Here is a 21,454-nt window from a genome sequence, read left to right on the forward strand (position 1 = left end):
ACAAAATCCTACATTTGGATATTGATATGTTTTTTGCATCATTTTGGTTAAATATTGATCTTTCATGACTGACAATGATGTGATGACGTGACTTTGTTGCTTTCCCACTCAGTTTCCCTGTTAGTGGGAGAGTTGACTGGGCCTAGGTCTTTAGGTGATTTACCCTGTTTAATTTCACGCCTGGTGCTAATACATAAAGAACTGTGTTGACTTATCAAGAGAACAATGCCATTGTGCCTTGAGTATGGTAGAGACTACAGTAAGCCTACATGCTGTTGCTTGGCATCTGGGTTGTTCATAGACTGCAGTTCCTAACTTGGGAACAAATGGAGAACTAGAATTTGGGATACTCATGTGGTGCTCTTTGGTTTGTGTTTCAAGTAGAGAGTTCTATGGTTTGTGAGATGTCGGTCGGAGAGAGTGGTAGAAGGACGGAGGGTGAAGGAAAGCCTGTGTGATAACCTTGTATTTTGTTGTTTTTATATTAAAACTGGTCCAGATTAAAAATAAATAACTTATTAACCGAACCCAATATTTCAAGGGATTCAGTCATCATGCAGCTAAACACGATCTTTCAATCACGGGCCATAATAATCTGAGAGATCATGAATTGATTCTCAATAAGATGACAAGACAACGTGTGTTCTCATTGTGCTCATGTAAAACCTATTTTTTGCCAGACGAGTGGCATCTAGGAATTAAGACCAGTAAATTGTCACGTTTATTATGGCCTTACAAGAGTAATGGGACAATCTTGCAACATAACCAGCAGTGACGATTAGCCTGGGATTTTTACAGGAGACCCCCGTTTTCAGAACTGTTTGAGAAGTGACCGTGTTTGTGCTGTCGGCACACCTGCTACAGAACGTTTTTCTGATCATTTATGAATTTGTTGCTGTTAAGTGATGGGCCGAAGTTTATTTTGGTCATACAGAGGAAGCAAGCAGACCGGCATGCTGCATGTGTTTGTAGTGGTTACATGCCAGTAGCCTGGTAGCCCCCTGCTACCAGAGCAACAGTCAGTGTTACTGAAGCAGTCACTGCAGGTTGCTTGGATTTTAAGTTCTTTGTTCACAGAGGAAGCATGAGTGTATTCAGCTCCAAGGGTAAGTGGGTACTGTTTAGTTTTAAACAAATGTTAAAAATATAAATGTGACTATCATTGTCTACCCAATTTAGGTTTTAAATTGCTTTAGATGTAATGGTGTAGTTTTTATGGTTTTTCTTCATTTTTGGACTTTCTTTTTTATTTTTTCAAAGACCAGGTGAATTATCAAAATGTTGTTTAGCCACAAGCTCATAGGCATACTTACAAATGAAAGTATCTGTACTTAGATTTAGTCACCCTTGTTAGTGCAGACAATCTGTAGCTTAGTGCAGCTGCAGTCATTTTTTAGTCACGTTTAGAATTCTTTGCTGAAAAGTTTATGTAAGCTGCCAGTGAAGATATGACTGTTAATTACTGTCGTATGGCTTTTTACCTTTCTTACAGCCAATGTCACATTCTTAAATCCGAGATTGATTTATTAAGCCTGGAGAGATCTATCAGTAAAAGCTTGGGCATTTTCATTTTATTGCTTCTATTATACAATATAGAGCTGTTGCGAGGGGGGAAGGAAATTGAACAAAGTAAGGAAATTGAACTTCTTGTTGGTAGCTTAATCTACAGAGTAAATTCTTATGTTTTCTAAACATGTGACTAACTTATTCATTTTATGGCTTTTATATAGGACCTAGTGCCTACTTGATATGCATTAGGTCCCCCTGTTTCTAACTAGGAGATTGAAAAATCCTGTGTGTTGGCGAATAGCTGGTACAGCTGAATTTCCTCAGAAATTGGAAAAGCTTTGTGTTTGTATCTTATGATTTCTGAAATGTAGCAGGGAATTTAGAAATCTGCATTGATTATATCGAAAAAGAGCTTTACTTTGACCGCTTTCTATCTAAAAAAATGGCAATACATATTTTGATCATGAGAAACTTTGTTCTTCATTTATTTTTTTATTTGGGGCGATTGTCTCATGGATGTGCTCATTTGATCAAATTAGCTGATTTCATTACTTGCAAGCCTGTATTACAAAAAGTACTTTTTAAAAGCGCTGTCGCACATTGCTGAAGCTTTCAGATTTAAATGTATGACTTGTACTTTGCCGTCTTCGTATTTTTCCCTGTTGTGACTGTCTGACGTTGTACTGAGTTTGCAAACCTGGTCTTGGACCTCTTCTGCATCTGTTTTTTAGGGTCCGCTTTCTCTCTGATATGAACATTTGCAATATGGAATGGCAGGCCTGGTATCACCTACACTTCGGTTGCCTTCTTGACCCAGTCCAGGGTTGGCATCTGCTTTTCCTCAAGTTAATCTTGTCTGCTTTAATAACTAAACTGGCATTTAAAATGGACAGATGACCATAGTTAGCTTTTCAGAATTATACAAATTCTTGTGTGGATATTGGGGTTTTAAACCAGATGACTTTTATTTCATACTACATTACATTCTATCAAACAGAATTAGATTTAAAATTAACTTGTTTACCGATAGTGTGGCAGGCTTTCCTGATGTCAAAGAGTTTGTCCTGTGAAATTCAGTATTTGTGTTCTTCCAGTCGCTCCTACCTCAACAACCCAATTGATTGGAACCATCAAAACATGATGTCGAGAATGAAACCGCATGGAGATACATGTGCATCTACCGCACACAGTTCCTGTGAAATGGCAACTGATGCGTACAATACTTGTCTGGTGATCTAGGCACATTAGAAGTATTGTTTATTTTACTTTGCATTTGCGAGTTGGCTGCCAGAATGTATAGTATAGTTGACTGGTAATGAATGTACATTAGTCTTCCATCACTTCATTTTACCTTTCAGGATTTGTTATGTTTATATTCATTGTAATTCTTAAAAATGGGGACAAATGGCCTACTAGATGCAAAAGGTGTCTCGGGTTTTATCCTAATGCTGTATCATTACTTAGTAGCAGAAGTAGGTGCACTCTAAAGCATGTACACTTATGTACACAGAATTATAAAATGGAATGTAACAAATTGCATTTTGTTTCTGGGATGTGTTTTCTGTGCTTCCATACCTGAATGAATACTCTTTGAATGATCTGGTTCAAGATCAGTCCTGGTTTTAGTTCTGGCCTTTTTAACAAACTTGTCACATTAGCTCTTTTGATCTAAAATATGACTCTCTCTAAAACATTGCTTATTATACCATTTTGTTTCGGAGAGACAGTAGAAGATCGAGTATGGTATGCTATACTTCTGAAATTACTTCAAGGTAAAATGTCTGCCTGAGTGAAAATGTAGGAGTAGTGGTATTATTACATTTAATGATAAAGCATATACATTTTAGCAGTGATATAAGTGAACAGGAGGCAGCACTGATCTGTGATAAGTGAAAGGAGAGCAAGAGTGGTGCTCTCTTTCATACAGGAAGGTCTGTTGTTCCTGAAAAATATTGCATCACCCTGGCCTGTGCAGTACCCATTTTCTTCTGATAGATGTTTTTCCTTACAATTTTACAAGGGATTGAAGAAAAACTTTAATCGCTTTGTTTCTGCATACTGTAAATGCCAAAAGATGTTAAGTAAAGTGATACAACAGCAACTTTTATAGTTACCAAAGGAGGTACTGAACTGATTTCACTAGGTGGTTTTTTATCATGTTTTAGTCTTAGGTGAACCAAAAAATCAGCTTTCTTCAAAATTAAAAATGGTGATCATGCCATGTGAATAGTGATTTAACATTTAAAAGCTTTGTGTTTTTTTCACATTTACAATGGAGAGGATATGGTTCACAGTAATTGGTTTAAATGTTCTTCTACCTTGTTAACATGAGCTTATTACTACTGTCATTCCCACTGTGGAATAGACCACTAGAATGTACTTTCAATGCCTCTTACCAATGACGCAAGTTTAATTGAAAACATTTGGTTTGGAGTAGTTTCCTTTCACTGTATTATGATAGGTAAGAAATGATGTCCTGTGACGTCGGTAACGTATTAGTGCCAGGCACAGTTACTGTTCTAGTCAGAAATGCTTTTTTTAACCATAATGCAATAGAGATGGCAATATGACAGTTTGAATTTGTCTCATGCTTTACTCGGACATACTCTTGTTCTGTAGTCTAGCTCTGTGTGTAGGAGTATATTGTTGATCTGGTCAGGTTTTCCCTGCCAGTGACCTTTTAAATTTCATTCAAATCAGACTACATATGCATTAATACAGCTTATTTATTGCGTTTGTAGCTGTACATCAAGTAAGGAGCCGTCTGTGGGGAAAAGACCTATGTTTACGTCAATTATTTTTTTTTAAGCGTCTTCTGGTTCCTACGGAAAATGATAAAATTTGCTTTACTGCTTACTATACTATTCGAAGACTACTGTATGCTTGCAGGTTTACTATAAACATCCAGCCTTTGATGGCTGTAGAAGGTTATTTTAATTTCTTCCCTACCTCGTGTATAAATGTGGTTCTTATCTGCTTCACAGTAAGCCTGGAGTAAGAGAGGGGGCTAATTGTGAGGTGATAAAGATGCCTTTGCACTCAAAAATGTTTTTAATAAAGCATGAAGGAAATAGCACAACATGCTAATAATTCAGAAATTAGGTTAATTAAATAGTTCTGTATGTGCTAGTTCAGAGTCATTTGTCACGTTTCCATGATGCTAGAAAGCCATTCTGGAGCTGTTGTCACTGCTGTAAAAGCATGCCTTATGGTTTCCATGAATCTAGTAAGAGGTTGTGCCAGGACCTTTTCTACTTAATGCTAGCACGGCACGTTGGTGTTTGGGGTGTGTAAGGCATTCACTTCACTTGCATAACAGACAGCTGTACTGGAGTGTTAGAAATTAAAGCACTGAAAAAAAGAGGGAGAATATAATATTCTGAAGCAGCCAATCTCTGCTGTCTGACACATGAAAGGTGTATAGACAAATATCTATAACAAAATGTGGAGTTTCAGACAGTTGTCTTTAGCTATGGAGGTTTATTAATTAAAATTGGAAAACTTGTTTTAAAATCCCCATCTTGATATCTCTGAATCAATAGCTACCATGATGATGGTTATTTATCTGTAGTTTCACTTCTCTACAAGGTTGTTCAGTTTCTGTGAGGATATCCTGGCTTGGTTTCATTACTTTGCAGTTTGTAAGCCATGTTGGCATGGTATGGAAATTTGTGTTAATAGTGATTGTTGTAGCTTCCAGTTCAATACACCTCTTTCACACCTAGTTATAGCTCAAAATGAAGTTTTCATGTTGCATATTTCTGAGGAAGCAGCACAGCTGTTTCACACTTAAAATTTGTTCTCCGTGTTGAATTTTTCAAGTGCAGTAAGCAGAGGGAAATTAGATGAGTTTTTTCTTAATTAAAATAGAATTGATATGCAAGTAGCATTGCCACTGTTACATAGACTCTCCTGGAGTCGTACCTGAATATATATAATACATGTTGTATCATGCATTGAAATGTGTCCATGCACATGGCTTGTGTTTGGGTATATATGTAATACAATGTGATACAAGAAAGGATAATGAATAAGTTCATTCAGTGTGCTGACAATCAGTGTCCAGATAATTGCTTTGAAGGAAGCCTTCTTAATGAATGTATGGATTTTTCAGCATAATGACTGGGACTCACCTCTGGTCAGTCCACCTTGCACCCTCTCCCACCTAGTTAATTATTTAAGAATTGTGTTTAAAAGTATACATTACCATGTATCTGAGTGTGGTGGTTTGAGGCAGGGATTCCCATTTTGTTCTGGCTTTTTCCAGGCCATTAGTTTAAATTAAGACCTAGAAACTGAGTTAGGAAGCAGATGACAATATACAAATGCAAACAACAGTTTGACAAATTGACAGGCAGTAAAGAAACCAGTGCTTGAAGCTGACTGACAAGGTTTCTGTTATGCTACTTAAATCCCGAGATATGGTCTTGGCCTTCAAGATTTTCCATGAATAGCTTGGGTGTTTCTGGGTTTCTCCAGTTGGGGTGGTGCTGATTTCCATCTGACAGGTCAATAGTGCTCTTCAGTAGCACTTGGGTTTGACTAACAGGATTATAGTGATCAAACCTGAATTGGGGGAGAGGCTAATACTAAGAAACTGCTATCTAATTCCATTTATTCAGCATAGGCTGGACCTTGCCAAGATATTGCTGCCTGAGACCATATACATGAAAGCCTAGAGTACCTTTTGTACTGGCCAGTTCAGAGGCATGGAAGTTGTTGTTGGTGTTTGTTAGCAGTGAGGCCCTTGCTTGGCAGAGGAATGTGCCATTAACCTGTATGCCTGGGTTCTAATACCCACTATGGATGGGAATCTGCCTGGAAAATCCTTGAGAAAGTTAGATCAGGAATTTACCTTGCTTGTTTGATTAGACTCCTTGTCTTTTCTGCCTGTGCATTTTAGCTACCTGATATCTTTTAAACCAGATTGTTACATTTTTTATTATGCATGTATGACTATCATATGGCTTGTGTAGATAAGGTAGATTATACCACTAAGTCTTTGATGCCTAAGAAAAACTATGGTAAAGCTATGGTAAAATGTTTTGGTGATTTACCAAAGATAAAGTCAGTGAAGTCCTTAAAGTGATTTTTTGTCAATTTGGAGACAAGTGTATAAAGATCTAACTTGCAGTGACTTGTATTTTTACATACCATATACCAGGATTTCAGCTTTATGAATCTGATTCTGTCTGTGGTGGCCTTTGTTCGCAAACCTACTGGTCATTTTCTAAAAGCTCCCCATTGCTTAGTTTTTACCAAAAGCTTTTTCAGCAATGAAGGTTGGTTTTGTGCACATTATCTTGCTTATGTAAATGTCCTGGCCAACGGTTGTTTTCATGATGTTGAGAACTTCCTTTAGTAAGATTATCAGATATAAGCATATTGAGTGAACTACCTAGATAAGACTTTAGATGTTATGCATGTCTTATTGTAATTAAATTGAGCTTAAGTCAAAGAGCCAGTAGGCTTTCTGCAAAAGTCTGAGCTTCAGTTTTATGTTGTGAGGACATCATTTTATTGTCATGATGTCTGATTAAGTTGTCTGCCAAATAAGCTGTTCTTAGTGACAGACAGCCTGTAATGGTTATTATTCATAGGTGTATCTTATAAATGGAAAGTATTCATTTTCAGAAGTATCCTGTTTGAGAAAATTGTAAAAGGCTTGTGAATTTAAATCACATTACTGAATGTCACACTAATGGATTTATACAACTTATGATTCATTGAGTTTGTTCCTGATTGTACCTCTGGCTGAAACTTTAAAGCTTTGGCATTTTTTTACATTTGTTTTCGTCTCTCTGGTATAAAGACAAATGGTGTTGTAAATTAGAAACCTTAACCAAAAGTTACCATCAGTTTTGAAATGTCAATATATACAACCGTTAAGTCTTCTATCTCAAAGGTGCCTGGCAACTCAAACATGGTCTTTAGCCATTACTCTGACAGATCAAACCTTACCTCACCGTGGTGGTGTTCAGCCTGTTGCACACTCTTTGGGAATAATAGTTAGTCAGCCAGTGCCATAGCCCAGATGCCAGCTGGTGATGTAGGTCATTGGCTATCTCTAGGTTTCTGCCTGTACTCCTAAGCAGCACCACTACTGACTGAACCACGTGTGCATGTATTGAATTAAAGTTTAATCATGACATTTTCATTGCAGATGAGGATGTTCCAGCAGATATGGTTGCAGAAGAATCTGGTCCAGGAGCTCAGAACAGTCCCTACCAACTCCGCAGAAAGTCTCTGTTACCAAAGCGAACAGCTTGTCCTGCAAAGAGCAGCATGGAGGTATAGTATTTACAGAGTGACCGTTAAGGGATGCTCTTATAAAGTGGATGCTTTGAGGCTCTCGCAACCTGTGGCAAGTTTCATTACAAGGACCTGTGGGGCAGATAGTCTGTTTTAAAGAATAAAATTACAGAAGGCAGCATGTAAAGTGCTTTTTTATAGTTCTGGGTGACTAAACTTTTTCCTCTCAATCTAAAAAAATTAAATACCATAGCCCTGAAAATGGTCAATATTGTACCACGCATATTTTCTGTCTCACTTATCAAAGTTAGCTACATCACTATATGTACTAATAATGGTAAAACAAGAGTCTGTGGCTACCAATTGTCTTTATATTCGTAAAGTGAAATAAGTCTGTTTCTATTCTATTTTATAGTGTCTTCCCATAATTCATAGCTACTGCTTGTTCTTGTGAAAAAAAAGTCTAATCTGCACTTGTAACAGCAGCAAGTGAAACTACTGCTGCTGCAGGGCTCTTACCCTCAAGCTCCTTAATTGCATCGGTATGTGTAATAAAACTTCCACTATAAAATAAACTGGAGTGACTTGACATTGAGTAGCTTGGTAATGTATTAAGCATCATAATTGCTCATTGTATACATGCTCTCATCTTTGGTTTAGGATGTTCATACAGTAATTGATCTGTAAAGAGCTTTAATGGTTCTGATAAATGAGATGAATTGGAATTGTTTAATCTTTTTTTATAGGGTGCTTCCACATCTACTACGGAAAACTTTGGCCACCGTGCTAAACGTGCTAGAGTATCAGGAAAGTCACAAGACCTACCAGGTATGTTGGATCTTCTAAATGCTATATATTTTTAACTTTTCTGTTGATGAATAAGGAATATTATTATAACACCTTGTTAGTGGAATGTTATTTTGAGCAGTGTTGAAAATTATATGTCTGTATTGCCAGTTTTGTAAGTAACTGGAGACACCACTCATATGGAGACTTTTCGATTTGTGCGTGAAGACTGGAAGACATCCTGCCTTTGTGCTCATGCTGGCTTGTTTGTTACAAAAATATTTTGTGGGTGTGTTCTTCACAAAAACAGACTGCAGAAAAAGTTACAGGTCTCTGATTGTCTGCACATTACTTTTCTGCAATGTATATAGTATCAGAGAAACATGCAAATCTTTAATGCAGAAAGTCCTAAATATGCCTTTTTCAGTTCTTACCAACGGTTTAGTACTTGGACTGTTGAACACTTGGATGCAGCGTAGTTTTCATAAGTTCTATGCAAATACCAACACCACTGGTTTCTATCCATACCTGTTTTCACTGTATACAAAATAGGAAAACTTAATCCTGAAACACCATTTCCGTTTTACAGCTGCCCCAGCTGAACAATATCTCCAAGAAAAGCTACCAGATGAGGTGGTTCTGAAAATCTTCTCATACCTGCTAGAGCAGGATCTGTGTCGAGCGGCCTGTGTGTGTAAACGCTTCAGTGAGCTAGCTAATGATCCAATTTTGTGGTAAGTGATTGGCTGTTTGCTATTACTTTCTCTTAGTTTTTCAAATGTTTAGGAAGTCTATGGGATTTGAAATCTTCAAAAATGCTCAAAGGTGCTTTGCTCACACCTGGCAAATTGTATCTTGTTTGTTTGCAGGAAAAGGCTATACATGGAAGTGTTTGAATACACGCGTCCAATGATGCATCCTGAAACTGGTAAATTCTATCAGATTAACCCGGAGGAATACGAGCAGCCAAATCCCTGGAAAGAAAGCTTTCAGCAGTTGGTATGTTCCAAGTTGCCTTTTAGAACTCTGCAAGTTGTCATCAGAAGATGGAAAGTTATAGGTTCTCGGTGTACGTGATCAAACTTCACATAAGCTGCTTTACTGTAGTTGATATGTATGTGAACCTTGTGATCGTGTCTTAGATATATATTTTTGCTCTTTGAACTTGCTTTTGGAGAAAACCTTAAGAGTTAAATAAACTTTTCTCTTTGTTTTGCAAACGTTGCACCATCTTATAGCTTCATAAATATGACTCTTCTAGTTTTTCTCTTTGATAAAATGAAGCTCTCCATCCTTCTGACTGTGGATATTTTGCTTGACGGGCATCCAATATCGGAAGTACTCAAGAATGTGGCTGGTAACATGAATAATTAAAAAGCATAAATGGATTGTGTAACAGTTTTTCAGAATGGATATTTTGTGAAGCGGCAATTGTGCAGTGACAATAAAAATGTGTAGTGTATGTTTGAATGAGTACATGTGATTCATAGATTGAAAATAGTTTAATACATGAATGACCTTTTCTGTTTCCAGTATAAAGGGGCACATGTAAAACCTGGATTTGCAGAACACTTTTACAGTAACCCTGCCAGATACAAAGGGAGAGAAAATATGTTGGTATGTTTTTTCATTTTCATGCCATTCATTGATAGTTCCTGTGATTAAGGTCTTTATAAAATTCATTTTAATTGTTGCTGTTTTCTTTAGGAGCGTGATCATTAATTGTAAAGCTTAAAATGTTATTGCTAAAAATACTGCCTTAAAAATGTGTTGGTTTGAGATAAGTGTTTGCAAAATAGTATAACATTTAAATAAGGGTTGCACTGTGATAAAGCTATAGTGGGTTTTTGAAGTTAATGTTGTGTACTCCATTTTATTCAGCATTTTCCTGCTTTAATTTTTCCTCAGTATTATGACACAATTGAAGATGCATTGGGTGGAGTTCAGGAAGCACATTTTGATGGTCTGATATTTGTTCACTCTGGAATCTACACTGATGAATGGATCTACATTGAATCACCAATCACAATGATCGGTGCAGGTACACTCCACATGCATTTTTGTAATTGCAGAAAAGACTTGACAATATAGTTAACTTGTTTTGCAGCCCAGATTATTATAACAGCTATGGTTTAGTAGCGTATCATTTTACAAGACATGTTCTTAAGTGATAGTTCAGTCAGCCATGCTTAGGTGTGTGCATGTATAAGAGCAGTTTGCTTTAACTATCTTGTAAACTGAGCATGATATGCTTTAGTACCTAGCCATCTTGTATGGAAACATTTAATTAAATTTCCTTAAAGATTTATAAACGTTTTGAGTGGGGAACTGTCTGCAGGCAAGTTGCAAAGAAATACATAGAGGCTAATTCTGTGCTCAAAATATGCCTATGTCGTGGAATTAACCTGGACTTGTTTCTTTAAAGAAATCCAAGCACTGTTTTAAAACCTGTCGTGAAACGTGCAGTATAAATCACTCTATTGGTACAGCATTGTCTGAGACATTCAAACATACCAAACGTTTTCAAATCTTTTCAGTTTTTCTACTATGTAAGCTGAGTTCTTCAGGTAGCAGTTTTTTTTTGCAACAAAATATACTATTTTCTAGTCAGTTTAGCAGCCACTTTGCAAAGCCAGAATACATTTCAGAGCAACACTATAATGAAGTGAAAATAATAAATACATGTTTTTAAATTTAAAAACTCAAGTTTGAAACAACCTCGCTTTTTTTTCTTTCTCTGTTTTTCAGCACCTGGGAAAGTAGCAGACAAAGTGATAATTGAGAACACTAGAGACTCCACGTTTGTCTTTATGGAGGGGTCTGAGGATGCCTATGTGGGCTACATGACTATTCGGGTACAAAGTTCTCCTGTGATACATTAATCATTTCCCCCTCTTTAAAAATTTATATATAAATAAGATTGAATTTAGAATGACCAATTTTTTTAAATACTCACATGATGACAAATTGTTTTTCATATCTTGGCTCATGGCTATGCGCTGTATTAACTCATATAGGAGAGGTAATGGAAGTAAAGGTACACTTCTGTGACCCACCCACTTTTGAGCCATTCGTCTTTGACCCTCACCAGAGGTTCAGCGCTGTTCAGAATAGAGGCATGTCCTTTGCCGACAGTACTACAGTCTTTTGAAAGGCCACAGGGTTGGCTGCATTTGCAGAGAGCTACAGAAACTGTGGCCAATTATTTCAACCCTACTATTGGTGGCTAGTGACTATCACAGGCCTGGATTGTAGCACTCAGCCTGTGATTGGCCATGTGTCTGTTCCAGGCACCAATGAGCTGAGCATGTTGCTCCTCTTTCCAGGGCCATTCTGGGTTCTACCTCCATTTCACACTTAACCATGAAATGTCAGTATTCATGTGGGGGTACATTTCTAAAGCTTTAGACCTAATATATTAATTTTCTTTTCTATTAATGCAGATAAACTAATATTCTGGTAGAAAACTGCTTTAACTTCTTGAGGTCAAAGTTAATTCTTTAAAATGTCAAAGACCTGTGTGTGTTCCTGGCGGTGACTGAGCTATTCAAAGATTATGCTGACTTTATCAATTTTGCTTATAGCTGTGCTATTCTTGTTTTAAACACTCAATGTCCTGAAGTATTTTGTTTGACATTTAAAGTATTTGAAATTTTATCATACAGGTTACTTCCTCAGGCTACAAAAGTCTCTAAACTGTTCAGTCTTTTACATGTAAACTAAGATTCTACTACATGTAAACATTAGCTGTCTAATAGCTATTGTGTTGCTGTCTTTGTAGTTTAACCCGGATGACAAATCGGCCCAGCATCACAATGCACACCACTGCCTGGAGATCACAGTCAACTGTAGCCCCATTATAGATCACTGCATCATTCGCAGCACATGCACAGGTGAGTGACACCCTAAGCAAGCCTTGACTCTGGCATCTGGTGCTTAACATTTTGTATGATATTCTGTGGCATTCAGTGCTCTAATTACACCCTTAATATTCAAATGCTTAAGAACATAATGTTCCTTTATGAAACCTAAGAAATATTTGAAAAGAACATACTGTTTCTTTTATGTCTTAAAACACAACTCTTTGTGAAAATAGTTTAAAGCCACTCCATTTTAATCATTTTGTTCTTTAGTAGTTTCATTCTGTTGCAGGAAGGAGCCCAGGGTTTAGGCCTAAACCACCCAGCTGAGATACCCTGTTGTGTAAAGAAGCATTCCTACTCTCAGTACTTAGTGAATTTCCTATTATTTTACAGTTGTAACCCGAGTCTGAGATAGTTCTCTGGGTTGATCTTATCTGAACCTTTTAGGATGTTCTATATTTGCATCAAATCTCCTCTCATTTTCCTTTGTTCTAGACTGTAGGGATCTAGGTGCTGTAACCTGTTTCCCGTTTTTCTTTAACAAAACCAAGATGGCAAGAAGAATGATTCCCTGTCTTAGAGCATTGTGAAGCCTGAGTGTGCTCTCCTTCAGTTATAAATTGTGCACTTAACTATATACCCAAACATTGTTTGCTTTTTTAATCTTTCCCTGTACTGTCTTAATGAGGACATAAATGTAGCTACCTGTAGCTGAGAATCACCCATGTGATCTGTATGTTCATACTTCTCTGAGGTGAATCATTTACAAATTCTGATTCATTAATTCATAAGTCCACTGTTGCTATTTTTGTTTTCCAATCCCTCCATTCAGTAGGTTTAAGCTTTAATTGGCATTTCAAGTTGCACCAAATCTAGTACCTCATTAATTGTAAAATATGGGTTAAAACGCCTGAACTTGTGGTTCCATCACAGCAGCATTTCACTACATTTAGCTGAAGAACTGTTTAATCTTTTCTCAAATCGTTATATGTACCAGTATTTATATGTACAGTAGACCCGTGTTTTACTAGGTAGTTCAGTTCCTGACTTTGCACCTATACCCAAAATTGTGTATAATCGGAACATTCCTCTTATACCCTCCTATTCACTTTCCTTAAACAAGTAAAATCAATTGTATCAGTACGTGTATGTATTATAAAACAGTAATTCAGCAAATACTGAATTTTTAATAATAGAATGCAGGGAACACTCACCATAACCTCCTAGTGATGATGAATATGAAAGGAGTGTGCAGCTGATGGAGATCATGATGGTGAAGGTGCTGCACACTTGACTTATCTCTATTCAGAGTTATTTGGGGAAATAGTTGGGGAGGGGGTTCCATTTGTAAATGTTCATTTCCCCTTCATACTCGTTTTTAGTTTACGAGCCATATTGAGGGGATACTGCACAATAAAGAAAGCACAGGTGTGTTATAGCCTCCCTAGCCAGTTCCCAAAGCGTAGCTCAGATGCATACCATGCTATATTTGAGTTTGTGACATTTCCTACATTCTTTGATTTTTCATTTATTTTTTGTTGCCTTCCACATGTATACAAATTTGTGTAAAAATGTTCTGCATAAATATGAGTCTATGGTGTTCTTAATAGAATGCTAAAACATAAAAAGCTAATTTAGAGATTGTTTTATAATATGGCAGGGCATTTAGTTTAAAAATCTGGGAAACTGTTCGTCTTTACTTATTTCCTGATGAGGTATAGAATATTTTTCTGGCAACTTTTTGTGAAAGATCAGCCTTAGGCACTTGGCTGGCTTTGTAATTCTAAACAATGAAGTTATTCATTTAGCAGTATGTTTTTCTGTTCTGCTGCACTACTTTAAGACCCAAGCTGAGCGTTTGGACTTTTTTTCTTTGAGATGTTTTCTTCTCTTTTTGGTGTGAAAGTGTGCCTTTTTTCTCCTAGTTGGTTCAGCAGTCTGCGTCAGTGGTCAGGGCGCTTGTCCTACCATCAAACACTGTAACATCAGTGATTGTGAAAACGTGGGATTGTACATAACGGATCATGCACAGGTAAAAACGGCAGCTTGTAATTTTAAAAAAAGTTTTGAGTAGTGTACTGTAAAATGAAACATGCAGTTAGCTTGGTAGCTACTGGATATAGTGGGTGTAGATGGAGAATTGAAAATGAAATGTTGGCTTACTAACTGGTTTATAGTGCTCTGCAGTGTGCTTAAGTTGCACTCTAAACCTTTTTTTAAGCTGACTAATACTGTGCACTAAATTAATTTTTAGGTAGATTGGGTTACCTTAGTCTGGAGTTTTTAGTAAAATGGTCTGGGTTTCAAGCATCCTTTCAAACATAAATACACCTTCATTTAGAGTTAGAGATCAGGATCAGTGAAATCAAGTATTTAAAAGACTAGCGAAATACTTATGTAGTTTTAGGCAAGGCAGAGGGTAAAATGTTTTTCTGCCAGTTCTGAAGATGCATGGAGGTTCTGTAAAGGTAATATAATGCAATTTTCCCTCAGGGCATATACGAGGATAATGAGATCTCCAATAATGCTTTAGCTGGAATTTGGGTGAAAAACCATGGGAATCCCATCATCAGAAGGAATCATATTCACCATGGGAGAGATGTTGGTGTTTTCACTTTTGATCATGGCATGGTAATTGAACTACACAGCTTGGTTAATTTGTAATTTGTCTGCAAACTGTTATTACAAAATTCTGTTCAAATCAAACTTCAAGGCCTGACTGAAATGATAACGGAGGTGTGATGTGTTGGTAGACCATTTACTTTTTGCTCAGCTTAAAAGTTGTTTTATGTAATGTAATTTATTTTCTTGCAGTTTTTATTAAGTACCACAATAATAAATTCAATATTTACATCTCCTAAAAGGACTTTTTGAAATGTTGAAAAACCAACAATACTTGTCTTAAGAGGTCAAACTGTATATACTGGATGTCATCTAAAATATTTAAAGCAACAAAATTGTTTTTGAATAGCTGCTTGCTTGTAGATGTGTACAGGAGATAGTTGTATTACCTTGATTTAACAGGTTGTTGTCAGGGCTCTCGCCGTGAACACGGTATGAGACCTTTAACCTGATTGATCTTTCCATAGGGCTACTTTGAAAGCTGCAACATCCACAGGAACAGGATAGCGGGGTTCGAAGTCAAAGCCTACGCAAACCCTACAGTGGTCCGATGTGAAATCCACCACGGTCAGACTGGGGGTATCTATGTGCACGAGAAAGGAAGAGGCCAGTTCATAGAGAACAAAATCTATGCAAACAACTTTGCGGGTGTATGGATAACTTCCAACAGTGACCCCACTATTAGGTAAGTTCCAGCATGTCTTGGATCTTGGAAGTGCAGAAATAAAGTGCTGTGTTAAACAGTATTAAATAATCCATACTTGAAAAGTGGTAGAGGTTGAAAGAATTTCATAAAGGTCTCAGGAATGCGATGGTATGTATTCCTAAAATGCTTGTTTTTATGTAATGTTTTGAAGGCGTCTGTGTCATTTTGGCAGTCTGGTGTCTCCATTCGATTGGCTTTGATAAATCACCATTTTGTTTCCCAGCTCTTGATATTGGCGTATAAGTGACACTGCAAGTTCCCTTTTAGAATCAGTTATATGCAAAGCAAAATAGGTACTAAGAGGTTAAATACCTAACCTTATTTTCTGTAATTCGGCTTACTGACAAATATTACTCCACTACTGTAATGATTATAGTATAAATTTTTATAATTTTATTTACGCAAGACAGTGTAATTTTTTTGTTGTCATCAGGGTTATCAGTAAATATGGAGGACATTGTTTGGTGCTCATCGGATACCACTTTCAGGATTATTCTCAAAATTCTTGAAGATATATACAAGACCTTCCAACTCAGAATATATTACCAAAGGAAAATAGTTATGTCATGCTATATGGTTTTTTTTTTTCAAATAAGCATTGGTTCACAGAATAAAATATTCAGATGTATAATAAATGCCACAAAATTAATGTTTTGTGGCATAGAAGGTTTTAGCAGCCATATCACCCTGCAACTCACAACTGGCAACCCACTGAAGCTCAGCTGGTGTGAGCCTGGTCAGTACCTGGTTGAGAGACCTCCTGGGAAAAACTAAAGTTGCTGCTGGAAGAGGTGTTAGTGGGGCCAGCATGGGTCCATGTGAGTCCTAATGCCCCAGTATAGTGACGGGCACACTATACTGTAAACGGGCGCCGTCCTTTGGATGAGACGTAAAACCGAGGTCCTAACTCTCTGTGGTCATTAAAAATCCCAGGGCGTTTCTCGAAAAGAGTAGGGGTGTAACCCCGGCGTCCTGGCCAAATTTCCCATTGGCCCTTACCAATCATGGCCTCCTAATAATCCCCATCTATGTATTGGCTTCATTACCCTGTTCTCCTCCCCACTGATAGCTGATGTGTGGTGAGTGTACTGGTGCACTATGGCTGCTGTCACATCATCTGGGTGGATGCTGCACATTGGTGGAGGGGATCCCCATTACCTGTAAAGCGCTTTGAGTGGAGTGTCCAGAAAAGCGCTATATAAGCGGAAGTTAATAATAATATTATGCTTAATTATGGAAATACTTTTTGCAGGGGCAATGCCATCTTTAATGGCAATCAAGGTGGAGTGTACATATTTGGTGACGGAAGAGGCCTTATTGAAGGAAATGACATTTATGGCAATGCACTGGCGGGTATACAGATCCGAACAAACAGCTGCCCTATTGTTCGACACAATAAAATTCATGATGGGCAGCACGGAGGCATTTATGTGGTAAGCAGATTTTTGGTCTTTTTAGCGTAACATGTTTTTGTAGCCATCTAAAGTTCATAGTAAAAATGCCAGTGTATTCCATCAGAAAATGGCGTTAAACCAGTGTCATTCACATTTTTTTATTCAGCCATTGTGTTAGCTGTAATCTAACTTGGTACTTTTATTTACAGAATAAAATACATGTTTATACAAGCTAGCTTGCGTTCAGCTGTCTAGAAGTTCTTGAAAGTGTATTTTAAATACTGGCACTGTATAAACTAATGTAGACTTTTATTTTGTGAACAATCAGTGGAAGCTTGAAGAGAGGCATGTCTTATGTGTGTCATATATTAGAGTATTAATTGTCCTAATCCTTTGATAAATAGCGTACTCTTGCAGTGCTTTTGAAGGTTCATGGATGTGTTCTGTTACAGCACGAGAAAGGACAAGGTGTAATTGAGGAAAACGAAGTATACAGCAATACGCTGGCAGGCGTGTGGGTTACAACAGGAAGCACACCAGTTTTACGTAGAAACCGAATACACAGTGGGAAGCAGGTACAGAATCTAGATAGGAATTTTGATTTGTGAATCAAAACTACTTAATCCTCTGAAACTGAAAATCGTAAACATGTCTTTATTCTTGAACAGGTGGGGGTTTACTTTTATGACAATGGCCATGGAGTGCTTGAAGACAACGACATCTACAACCACATGTACTCTGGAGTCCAGATCAGGTAAATACCACATGTACAGGAACATGGACTGCAGAAGAACATAAGATTACAGACAAGAGGAGGTCCATTTAGCCCGTTTGGTAAATGGTAGATAATTGATCAAAGGATCTTTTCTAGATGTATGTTTGTAAGAAGCCAGTGTATTGGCTTCAACAGTATGCCTGGGTAGCTTGTTTTTATACTCTTGCAACCCATTGGGAAAGGAATTCAGTGGAACTGTTTTACTGTAATACAGGTTGGTGTTATCACTTGGTAACAGCACTCGTCTAAAATTTAGGTGTGGGTATTACCTAATGCCTCCTATAACGAATTACTGTTATTAATTACTGTGTGACTCTTGTTTTATCTCTATTAGCAGGGAATGTGAGCTAGTTTCAGCTCATTAGATTCACTTTTTCACTTATTGGTTGTCCGTTGCAGTCAAGGATGATATCTTCCATGAATCCAAAGCTGAATATATTGTCATCTTTGTTTATTTGTGTGATGGCTTTCATCACCTCCTAACGTACTGGTAAAGTTCAAAGGTTGTCTTTAACTGGGTGTTGTGGGCTAATCTTTTATTTACAGTTGGAGCATTTTCTTCCACATGTTAATTGCTTCCCCTTTTCTGTTCAGGGCTGGTACGTGGGTACTCAGACATGCCCATTACTTGTGGCACTAAAACCATAATTATGGTTTGCATAGTTACTTTGCTTTACTGTTGATGTACATGTATCATTGCTTCTAACAATGTGTTTTCTGTCAGAACTGGAAGTAACCCGAAGATCAGAAGGAATAAAATCTGGGGAGGGCAAAATGGTGGAATCCTTGTTTACAACTCTGGTAAGTCCCTGAAAAAAAATGCTTTTTTAAAGAGGTTTCAGTTCTTACCTTTTTATAGCCGATAGCAATGGGTCATTCAACCTGAAAATCCAGGGGGACCTATGTAAAATATTTTTTTTTAAATACAGGTTTAGGATTTATAGAAGACAATGAGATTTTTGATAATGCAATGGCGGGTGTCTGGATTAAAACGGACAGTAATCCTACTCTGCGAAGAAACAAAATTCATGATGGGAGAGATGGAGGAATCTGCATATTTAACGGCGGAAGAGGTATGTCTTGGTTTGTGTGTTCAGTGTCATTAGAAAAAGGTTCATGTAAAGTTCGGTATCTGTGTGGAATAAATCATTTCTAAAGCAAAACAATTATGGTACAGAAAACGTTGTTAGAGTTCTTGTGCTGGGACTGAAGAAGGAGGTGTAGCACAGGTTGTCAGTAAACATGGGCTGAGTGATTGGTGAAGGCACTGTCAGTTTTATATTCAAATTTGTAGCTGGAACTGTTGCATGTGACTGATGGTTACTTGTAGGTCCTGATTAATTTGAGTTGGTTTTTTGAATGTTGTAGGACTCCTAGAGGAGAATGATATCTTCAGAAACGCCCAGGCAGGTGTCCTCATTAGCACTAACAGCCATCCTGTCTTGCGCAAGAACAGAATATTCGACGGCTTTGCAGCAGGTCTGTATTATAACAATGATTTGAAAAAATGTAGGATAGAAGAATAAGGTTTTTTTAGTTTTACCGTCAGCGTTTGTTCACATTTTTAATCAGTTTATAATCCATGTACTGTAATTTGACCTCTTTGGGTAAACCTTTATCGAACATGTATTTGTGGTCTTTATTTTTACCAGGTATTGAAATCACAAATCATGCCACAGCGACTCTAGAAGGCAATCAAATTTTCAACAACCGGTTTGGTGGCTTGTTTCTAGCATCTGGTGTTAACGTTACAATGAAAGGTAAAACACTATTGCAGTTTTAATTTGTGTAATATTTCCTTTGTAATGTTGCTGTCAAGCTTTTGTTCTGTTGGGTCTGTAATTCAGACCCCTTTGAATGAAAGCTAACATTTCCCTGACTAATTAATGACTCGGGTAACACGTTCATGCAGCCAGAAAGGTTGAATAATTAATCTTGTTAATTATCCAGGGGAAGTGTTTACCTTACCACATCAAGTAGCTGTGTAGAAGAACTTTCATTGGAGACTTGCTGCCTGTGTCCCTTTGACCTTGGTCGCTGTGTGACAGCCAACTGCTTTAATTGTGCTCATACATGTCCTTAATCATAGCAGAAGGGGAGACGTGGTGACACTGCTCTTCAAGTACTCTTTCATACAGGACCCCCAGACCTTTCTAACCTGGACAGTGTTTAACAATGAAAAGCATTTTGTTTTTAATTTTAATTTTAATTTTGGTTTTATTTTTTCCAGTCTAGAATCGTTATATATTTGGCCTTTGTGGGCTAAAACACTCCCTGCTTAAAGAATGATGCTCATTTAACACCCTGCACCTCATACCACCCAGAGTGATGAGATGTATAATTGATAGAAATGTTCTGGTTACTTCTGTGATTCGGAGCTGGGCTTAGCTTCGTGCCTACTACTGATTTGTGAAGAAGCAAACCTATACAAGACTGTTCAGCAGCAGATTTTGAGATCCAAAACATGAATTTATTTTTATTGCAATAAAAGGCAACTGAAGGAATCTGAAACCATTTCATGTAACAAACCTGTTTTGCTGTAGATAACAAAATAATGAACAATCAAGATGCCATCGAAAAGGCTGTAAGCAGAGGTCAGTGCCTGTACAAGATTTCAAGTTACACCAGCTATCCAATGCACGATTTTTACAGGTAAACTCCCTTTTTTTTATAATTTAGATTGAACTTGTGTACTTCCGGAAAGTCTAATACTTGTTTTGTTTTTTGTCATAGGTGTCACACCTGTAACACAACAGACCGCAATGCAATTTGCGTGAACTGCATCAAGAAGTGCCATCAAGGGCATGATGTAGAGTTTATAAGGCATGATAGGTCAGTGAAGTTCTTCTTGGTTTGAATTAAGATTTGAGAGGTCAAAAATTGTATTATTGCTAACCAGCCTCATGAAAAAGGCATCATTCCTTCTTAACATTTTCTTAATTATTTGCAAAGTGCTTTATACTGAGAATCAGTAGAATGTTCTCCACCTTTGCATGTATGTTTTAAGCCATTTATTGGATTTGGATTAAATGTTTAATGTTTGGTCATTCACCACTGAGACTTTAGTATTGCAGTGAGTTAGAGTATGGGCGATCAGCTGATTGAACCCATTGAATGTGAAGTCTAAAAATTATGAAAAATAAGACAAAATGAACCATGTACCCCTCTTAGTAGTAACTACAGAGTCCTGTTCTGTTGTTGTTTAGTTACAGGAGCCAGTAGAGTAGCACTTACCATTTGGAGTGAGACATTTCAGTCAAATGCTTTCTGTAAATCGAGCACAATATAAGAGATGGTGAATGACAGCACCTTGGCAATACTAATAGAGAGGTACAGCTGTGATAGAATGGGCTAGTGTGTCTTATTGGTAGAGGTTCACTATGTGTGATTGTTGGCAACCTGCCTGCACAGTCCTACATGAAACAACCTGGATGTGATTAATTGGATGCTCAGTATATTTGATCAACTAAGATTTCCTAAAAACTGCTGTAAGGGTTAGGTTTGCAAGGAAACCCTGCTGACAAGCTAAGCTACACCAGAAAACCTG

The 21,454-nt window shown here is 37.4% G+C and overlaps 1 protein-coding gene across 2 annotated transcripts in view; it reads left to right on the forward strand.

Moving 5' to 3' along the window:
* Positions 1-21,454, forward strand: part of fbxo11b (F-box protein 11b) — a 37,155-nt gene that overhangs the window by 14,141 nt on the left and 1,560 nt on the right. For both annotated transcript variants that reach the window (XM_088610730.1, XM_088610731.1), the window contains exons 2-21: positions 7,673-7,800; positions 8,508-8,589; positions 9,137-9,281; positions 9,417-9,546; positions 10,081-10,164; positions 10,456-10,588; positions 11,296-11,402; positions 12,329-12,440; positions 14,336-14,442; positions 14,904-15,041; positions 15,500-15,717; positions 16,991-17,171; positions 17,585-17,707; positions 17,801-17,886; positions 18,632-18,708; positions 18,837-18,980; positions 19,276-19,386; positions 19,560-19,667; positions 20,451-20,559; positions 20,641-20,739. In XM_088610730.1, coding sequence (XP_088466856.1) covers positions 7,673-7,800; positions 8,508-8,589; positions 9,137-9,281; positions 9,417-9,546; positions 10,081-10,164; positions 10,456-10,588; positions 11,296-11,402; positions 12,329-12,440; positions 14,336-14,442; positions 14,904-15,041; positions 15,500-15,717; positions 16,991-17,171; positions 17,585-17,707; positions 17,801-17,886; positions 18,632-18,708; positions 18,837-18,980; positions 19,276-19,386; positions 19,560-19,667; positions 20,451-20,559; positions 20,641-20,739 — 2,422 coding nt within the window. The remainder of the gene's footprint in view (positions 1-7,672; positions 7,801-8,507; positions 8,590-9,136; positions 9,282-9,416; positions 9,547-10,080; positions 10,165-10,455; positions 10,589-11,295; positions 11,403-12,328; positions 12,441-14,335; positions 14,443-14,903; positions 15,042-15,499; positions 15,718-16,990; positions 17,172-17,584; positions 17,708-17,800; positions 17,887-18,631; positions 18,709-18,836; positions 18,981-19,275; positions 19,387-19,559; positions 19,668-20,450; positions 20,560-20,640; positions 20,740-21,454) is intronic.

Source organism: Lepisosteus platostomus, chromosome 17 (genome assembly GCF_059453375.1).
Source record: "Lepisosteus platostomus isolate fLepPlt1 chromosome 17, fLepPlt1.hap1, whole genome shotgun sequence".
NCBI classification, from domain to species: Eukaryota; Metazoa; Chordata; class Actinopteri; order Semionotiformes; family Lepisosteidae; genus Lepisosteus; species Lepisosteus platostomus.